Source organism: Parasteatoda tepidariorum, chromosome 11 (assembly GCF_982258835.1).
Source record: "Parasteatoda tepidariorum strain Cologne lab strain chromosome 11, Ptep-v5.0, whole genome shotgun sequence".
NCBI lineage: Eukaryota > Metazoa > Arthropoda > Arachnida > Araneae > Theridiidae > Parasteatoda > Parasteatoda tepidariorum.
Genome location: NC_141765.1, coordinates 13,596,898 through 13,605,167, shown reverse-complemented (window position 1 = coordinate 13,605,167; position 8,270 = coordinate 13,596,898). Strand labels below are relative to the sequence as shown.

At 28.0% G+C, this 8,270-nt stretch overlaps 1 protein-coding gene across 6 annotated transcripts in view; it reads right to left on the bottom strand.

Moving 5' to 3' along the window:
- Positions 1 to 248: 248 nt before the first annotated feature.
- The window catches only part of Tmtc4 (Transmembrane O-mannosyltransferase targeting cadherins 4), a 56,126-nt gene continuing 48,104 nt past the window's right edge, over positions 249 to 8,270 (bottom strand). For all 6 annotated transcript variants that reach the window (XR_006226715.3, XR_011638238.2, XM_016062119.5 and 3 more), the window contains 2 exons: positions 5,864 to 6,046; positions 249 to 519 (listed from right to left, as the gene is read on the bottom strand). Coding sequence is in view for 4 of the 6 variants with exons in the window: in XM_016062119.5 (XP_015917605.2) it covers positions 386 to 519; positions 5,864 to 6,046 (317 nt within the window). In the remaining 2 variants the exon portion in view is untranslated. The remainder of the gene's footprint in view (positions 520 to 5,863; positions 6,047 to 8,270) is intronic.

Below are 8,270 nucleotides of genomic sequence, written 5' to 3'. Positions count from 1 at the left end.
TGTGTGAGCTGAGGAAAAGACTATCTTTTATTTTTCCGGATTTTTTTAAAAATTTTTGTCCTTTTCTTTCCAGATTTTTTTTTCTTCCAATTTCTTATTATTTTTCATTGTTCTGTAATTTCTCCCTTGTTTTCTCTACATTTTGAACGTATATATATATATATATATATATATATGAACTAAAAACTTGAAAAATAAAAGTCTAAGTATGGTCCCCCACAAGAAATTTTATCTGACGACGCCAATGGTTGCTGTTAAAACCTGTATTTTTATTACAAAACAAGTATGATTTTATTAGGCAAAATTTTTGAGCCCCTTTTTCTCAGATCATATATGGTATGTAAAAAACTGGAGCGCAATGGCATTTTCAGTTCAAATGAAACAATCACACAAAGTTGAAAGTTTTATGAAGTAGTCGTAGATTGTCACTGGCACTTTTCATGTCTGGTTTTATTTCAAGAGCTCTTTTGTAAGACTTCTCTGCAAGATGATATTTTTTCCAACGATGGTAAAGTACACCTTAAAAAGAATTACATCATCAATACAAGCCAAAAAGTCTTGCACACTCGATTGATTCAAAAAAGCAAGTTGAAAATAATTTACAAATTTTATAAAAATGTACATTCTTTTTTCTTCAAAAAAAAAAAAAAAAAAAAAAACTAACTAATGATCCAATAATATAACTTTAGTGTGAGAGTAGTCTAGAGATTGATTTGGCATAACTATATAAAAAACGTTAACAATTTAGTTATTTCCTAACTTGCAACTCATTTTCTCACAAATAAGGCTTTAAAAAGATATATTAAATTTTGTGGAAGTTTAATAAAATAGCTTCTATTGTTTTGAGTCTCTTTATAAATTTCAGGGTTGACATTTTGATAAGTAACTAAAACAAACAAAAATGGATATTCTTTCATTACTGTTTTTTTTTTTTTTTTTTTTTTCTTCACAGATTTAGATTCAGCATTTTCAACAAAATAGGTAACTGTTATTCTGAGAAAAAAACACAAATAGTTTTGTCAGGATTTATTATTTTTAATGGTTAATACTTATATCTATGTTAAAAGGAAATCGGATGTTGACAAAACAGTCACCCTTTAAATATACTCTTTTTGTAGTGACTTTAGAAAAAAGAATCATTTAGGACACCAGATTTTTGCCTACATTAAAATGTTTTTCTGATTTTGGAATTTAATTTATAAAAACATTAACATTTAAATTTTACAAAATAAAATTTGCTTCTTTTAATTTCAACTTATCATATTTTTTGGCATATTCATATATTCATTAGCGCCATTTTTGGATGCGAAGAAAAAATGACAGCTTATAATCTGAGCTGACATATTGTTCTGTGCTACAAGGGTAAAGTAGGAATAGGTGATAAATTAATCTGCATTTAAAAACGAAACATTTAATAAAAAGATTATGAGCATTTAATAATGAATAGGAAGTAATATATGTTAAAAAAAATTACAAGCAATTTTATATTAACTTATTTTTATGAAAAAATACATAATTATACAATAAACATTAAAAAATCCTTTACTAAAATCCTTCAGACTTAAATAATTCAAATGTATTTAGATCCAATTTTAAGTTAACATTATCAATTTTGTCATTTTCATTGTCAGAATCTGTTAAAAAAGTCAATATTTGTATTTATGGATTCATTTTTCATACAAAGAGGCAACGTCTCAGCTTTGGATCAATTGGATATTCGGATCAATACTTAGAATAGATTTTATTTTTTAGTTCTGTGTCAATTTAGAAATAAATTATTTTTAAAGAAAGTATAAATGAGGAGAAAAGAGTAAATAATATAGCATACTATCGGGTTGTTTGGAAAGTAATTTCGTTTTTCTGACGAAGGATTTAATTGTATTTTTTCGACTCCAACTTTACACTTAAGCCGCATTATCATTATATGTTTTGAGAGCTGATATAGCGAGGCTTGTGTGTGAAAAAGTTCAATTAATTCTACGCAGTAGTTTTTGGTTGGTGCCCTTTTAAATATGGAGAGCAATAAGCAGCATTTTCGACATATTTTACTTTTTTACTATAAAAAAGGTAAAAATGCTGTTCATGCCAGAAAGAAGTTAACCGATGCGTATGGAGAAAATGTGTTGACAGTACGCCAGTGCCAGAACTGGTTTGCAAAATTTCGATCCAGCAATTTTGATGTAGAAGATGCACCACGTTCTGGAAGGCTGGTTGAAGCTGATAAAGGCATTAGTTGATGCAAATTGGCGAATAACAACACGTGGGATCGGTGAGAGGTTAAATTTATCGAATTCAACTGTTTATGACCACTTGAAAGGCCAGGGTTCAACCTCGACGCTCGATATATGGATTCCCCATGTTCTCACGGAGAGAAATTTGTGTTGTCGCATTGACGTCTGTGATTCGCTTCTCAAATGTAAGCGCATCATTACTAGGGACGAAAAATTGGTTGTCTATAACAATGTCAAACTCAAGAGATCATGGAGCAAAAGAGATTAACTAGCTCAAAGCATTTCGAAAGCCAATATCCATCAAAAAAAGGTAATGCTGTCTGTTTGGTGGGATCTTAAAAGAATAGTTTTTTTTTTTTTTTTAGCTTTTACCGGATAACAAAACAATTTATTAGGAAGTCTACTGTCGTCAGCTGGACAAACTGAATGATGCACTTCAACAGAAAAGTCCAGATTTAATCAACAGAAAAGGTATACGGCTCCACCAAGAAAATGCGAGACCTCATACAAGTTTGGTCACTTGACAAAAGCTTTTACAGCTTGAATGGGATACACTGCCACACCCACCAATTCTCCAGGTCTGGCGTCTTCGGATTATTATTTGTTCCGGTGACTGCAAAATTTTTTGGACTGTAAAACCTTTACTTCAAATGAAGTCAGAAATCACCTGGATCAGTTTTTTGCCAGTGAAGACCAAACATTTTATGAACGTGGAATCCTGCTACTGCCAGAAAGATGGCAAAAGGTGTTGGACCAGAATGGCCAATATATAATTTAATAAAATATATTTATTTATTATACGAAAATTATCTTTCATTTCCCCCGAAAAAAAACGAAATTACTTTCCGAACAACCCAATAGTTAATTCTTAAGTTACAAATTGGAATTTGTAATCCCATTTGTAGATGACATCATACGGTTTTTGTCAATTGACCCCATATTTTAATAAAAATTATATATATTTCATCACCCCATATTTTAATTTAAAAAAAAAAAACAAAAACGTTTTCAGAGCAAACATTACGGAATTGGTTCGTAAAATTTTCTGTAAAAATCTGATTTTAAATAAATCCACTGTGATCGCAAAATTATCACGCGTGGCTTGAGGTACAGTAATTTTTGGTAAATAGGCAGCGGCCTATAAGTGTTTAAAAGTTTGGCTGTCGCGATGCGCGGCCTTTCGCCGATGCGGCCTATACATAGAATTTGTTTATCCACACGTGAGAATTTTTTGATCATGGTGGATTTATTCAAAAACAGATGTTTACCGAAAATTTTACGAAATAACGAACCTAATTAGTAATGTTTACTCTGAAAAAGTTTTTCTTTCTTATTATTTTAAATGAATTTGCCGAATTTCGGATATCTTTCGGAAATTCCAATATGGCGCCATATATTACGATAATTCAATTAAACCGTTAATTTCCGAAAATTAATTCATTACAATGTATTTAGTTAAGTTTTGATCGTAGATTATGAGGAGGTGAATTTAAAAATGTCCCATCTTAAGAAATTTCATTAATTAAAATAATTATCTATATTATAGAAATAACAATATATATTTTTCATAAGCTAACAACTAATAATGATTAAAAAAAAACAAGCTAACAACTAAATACGATTTAAAAAAAAACTAGCTATCAATTAACAAAAAAAAAGTTAATAACTAATAAAAAACCAAAACAGATTGATTTACATCGAATAAAAAAAGCCTCAAAAGGGATAGAATTCATTTTGTATCCCACTTGGTAGTTTCAATTTCAAAAGGGTGTGGCTAATTTATGGTCAAACTGGAGGGGGAATTGTGGGGAGAAATGAGTAGAGCACTTGCACAGCTGTCAAGATTGATTCATCAGTTTCTTCCAACTTGCATTTCTTTATTTTGTTCATTGGAAATGCAGATGTTTTTACTTTTCCCTTTGACTTTATTTTAAACTGCTTTAGAAACAGATGTTTCCTTTGATACAGATTTTTTTTCATGTTTTTTTTTTTTTAACTTTTAAAAGATAAAATAAAGTTACTTACTTCAACAGAATAAAATTCAAATAAAAAGAGAATTTTACTGATTTTTTCCCCCTCCTATTAATAAAAATGTCTTCTAAGAAAAAAAGATCAGATTAAGTGCCAAATTTCAGGCAGTGAAGAATCAGATTTCGATGGTTTTGAATAGATATATGCTCAAAAATATTTGAAAAGTCTAAATAAATGCTGATTTATTTTGTGATTAGTTTCTTTTTTATCAGGCACATCCTCAACTTATGATTTTAATTGGTTATACATGTTTCTTCTGTAAGTAAGTATCATTCTCAATTCTTTCTTTTTATGATAAGTATACATAAAAATGATGATAATATAATGAGTATGCATAAATTTTTTTTATCAATAACTGTTTTCTAAGTATAGAGTTTATGTTTTAAAAATTATTATTTTTTATGTGTATTTTCACGCATGTGATATTTGATGAAAATCGATGATCGATCGAAAAAAGTGCGGCCTATAAGATTAAAATTTAAATTTTTAGTGATGTTTTTTGCGGGTGCGGCCAGTACGGCGGTGTAGCCTATTTACAGAATTACTGTAAATGAATTCTTCAAATAGGCTGCATAGCGTGAGAATTGAACTTTTAAACACAGACAGACTGCAGCTTAAATACCAGAAATTACTACATATGTAAATTTAAGCTATCTGAAAACTGCTCAGAGTTACACTACTAACTATATTGATAAATAATTTGATTTTCCCCTATTATTTTGAAATCTGCAATGACATTTTCTACAAAATAATAGGTAATTTTAGAAGCCAGGAATTATTTTTTAAGTGTTCATGTACATGTTTGAATAATATTGGTAATTTTTTTAACAGAATCAGAATGTTTGTACCAGTACTTTATAGCAGTGTTTTTACAATATAAAATATAGCCAAAATTACAAATTTCCAATTTTGTTAGGAAAGTTTGTTGAGAACAATTCTGTTTTGGAAAAATCAAAGTAATAATGTTAAAGGAGCTATTGGCAATAGTCTAGGATTAATACTCAATTAAAATCTGAAAACAACACTGCATGCATATACCATGATTTTCAGATCAAATGGCAGATAGTTGTATTAATCATCCAACTGAGCATAGACTTTTCTGGTTTATTAATAAGAGATTCTAGCTTGCATTAAAGTTCAATTTCTATAAAGACTACAAAAATACATTCAATCAATGCTACATTAAACCAAAGCCTTAATCCAGGGAGTTCAACATAAAGCTAAGTAGTTGTAAAACAGAAGAATGTTTCAAAAATTATGAATTCTTGTTTTTATCTCATATTATTAAATTATTGAATGAAACCAATTATAATAATTTTACCAGTAAAATAAATAATGAACAAAAACTAGCTCTTATAACTCATGCATGTGACAGCGCATTACAGAGATTCAGATTTTCAAATTTTATTTTAAACTGAAAATAACTTATTTAAAAAATAAAACTGCATAATTTCAATATTTCTTCTTGTAACAAAAAGTAACTTCAAAAATGTAACGAAAATATTATAAAAAAAGCTCAAAAATAAATTACGCAAGATAAATTTTTATCTCTCCTTCCTAAAAAAAATAGTTAAAAATAAGTAAGGAAAGTAATACTATACCTAAATTTATATGATATGTCGGATTGTTCTCATTTAATTGCAAGGCTTTTAAAAAATACTTTTCAGACTCTGTGTACTTTCCAGCTTTTCCAAGAGTGTTAGCTAAGTTGAAATACAATGATGCTTCGGTTGGCAAATATTGTAAAGCTTCATAAGCAACCATTTCAGCTTTTGATAAGGCCCCTAAAATGGAAAAAGTTTTCTATTTATTTATTGCTTCTTTACATCTAGAAAAAAAAAAGAGATGAAATGGATAATTTCATTTTTAACAGACAGGAAAACATAGAAAACTAGCTATTAACAAATTTATGAGAAAGTATTGCTGCCAGATAATCAGACGCAAATTTAATCTTTCACATTCTACTAGATTTTTTTTTAAGACTAACTTTTAAGTGTGCATTTTTGGGAAGATATTTAACTATTTTGTTCAAGGTTTGTAATATGCCTTATAAAATTATGTAGCTTATAATGTGTAAATATTTATATACCTTATAATTAACATTTCCTATTGATTATAAAGAAATTAAAACTTAAATGAAAAAAAAAAATATCAAGAAATATAAAGCAATTTCATAATTGTGTTTAAAATTTTTTTAAACCAGAACAATTATCTTATTTTATCATATCTGCTAGTAATAGTGATAATTATATAAGGCAAAATATGGCAGAAAAAATTTATTTATTGATAATTCATTCAAAATAAAAACCTGTTGCATCAAACTTGGAATAAAAAAAGGAACTGAATATTACATGATATTTTCTACTTTTTTTTGTCAGTACAATAGGCATATCAAGAAATTTGAGAAGCAAAGCAAGCACAACCCTTTTTTATTAAACATAAATCTTGTTTTAAATCAGATTTATTAAACTAGATTTAGGAAATTCCGTAAAGAAAAACTAAGAAAAAAAAATCAAACTACAATGAAAAAACTATTTAAATTATTTTGCATCTTTAATAATTTTATTTAAGTTTCATTGACTGAAAATGAGTAAAAAAAATTTTTTTTGATGTTTTTAAGGGTAAGATAAATATTTACCATTAGGATTTAGGGAAAAATTGCTCCTTTTATGCTCACAAAGATATTTTGAATTTCGAACTAAAAAATAATCTGCAGAAATGTAACTAAAACAAAAAAGTGCAGGTTGACTACAGATAATATCTTATCAAAGAATTCACTCCCTATAGAGAACAAAGAAAGGAAATGACTTCTGAAAATTCCAGTTAATTTACTGAGGGGGTTAAATCAGAAGGGGCATTTTTATCCTAAACAATAGATATCGTTACTGTTGTACATTTACGCTAAATCAAATGAAACCAAACCCAAATCAATAGGGCTAATAGTTAAAAAGTAGTAAAAGTTTTCATGAATAAAAAGTACAATTTTGTAATTATTCTATTTACCCGTTTGACATTGACAAATAAAGCATTTTACCTTGAGTATTTTTTAAGTTAAATTGAATCAGATCAAAACAAAGTGAGTAGAATGAAGAATTTAGAAGTTATAAAGTTCTAATGTATAAAAGTAAAATTTTAGACTTATTCCTATTTACACATCAGAAAATTCTATTTATGTTTGCAGCTAAGCTAACCTTTAAACATTACCAGGGATATGGCAGCAGGCTTACATCATTTTATAAGGTTTTGCATACATTTTTAATAAATTAAAATAAAAATTTTTTACAACATTTTAGTTAATTATAAAAAAAAATTCACTTAGTGCCTTTATTCCGATTCACTAGAGGCCATGCCACACATTTTATTGGTTTCTCAAATAGACAAAGAGTAAATTTATGCTTGAAAACCAATGCACTATCCATACTACAACCATCCATTGTAAAAAGATTAAAAAGTGTAGCAATTTGATTCAATAGTTATGTACTAAGACCAGGGATGAAAGCAGCAGAGATACAAAAAAAAAGAAAAATTCAGCAGAATTCAGCACAAGTAGCAATATACATTAAGGATGAGATTAACCATTAATAAATAATATATTCATCACAAAAATAAAGACATAATAAAATAAAACAAAAGATAAACCTTATGAAAGAGATAAAAGGAGTGCTATTACAATTTTGTGAAAGTGAACAATTTCTTTGGTATTACTTAAAGAGATTCAAATAACTTTTTTCATACCAGATTATTTTTTTTAATCATATTTCAAACATGATTTAATAGTTTGGCAGTGAATACCTTGCTTCGTTTTAGTGAATTTCATTAAATTTGAGTTTGCCTGCAGTTCTTTATTTAATTCTTTCAAAACTCCTCCTTTACAATTCTCTATACTATTTTTTGGAAGTTTTAATGGGCTTCTCTTTAAGTGATGCCATAAAAACGGATGTACTAAACACGAAGACTGACTTATGTAAAAGGTTTTAAGACTGACTTGAGATAAAGTTTTAAACTAGA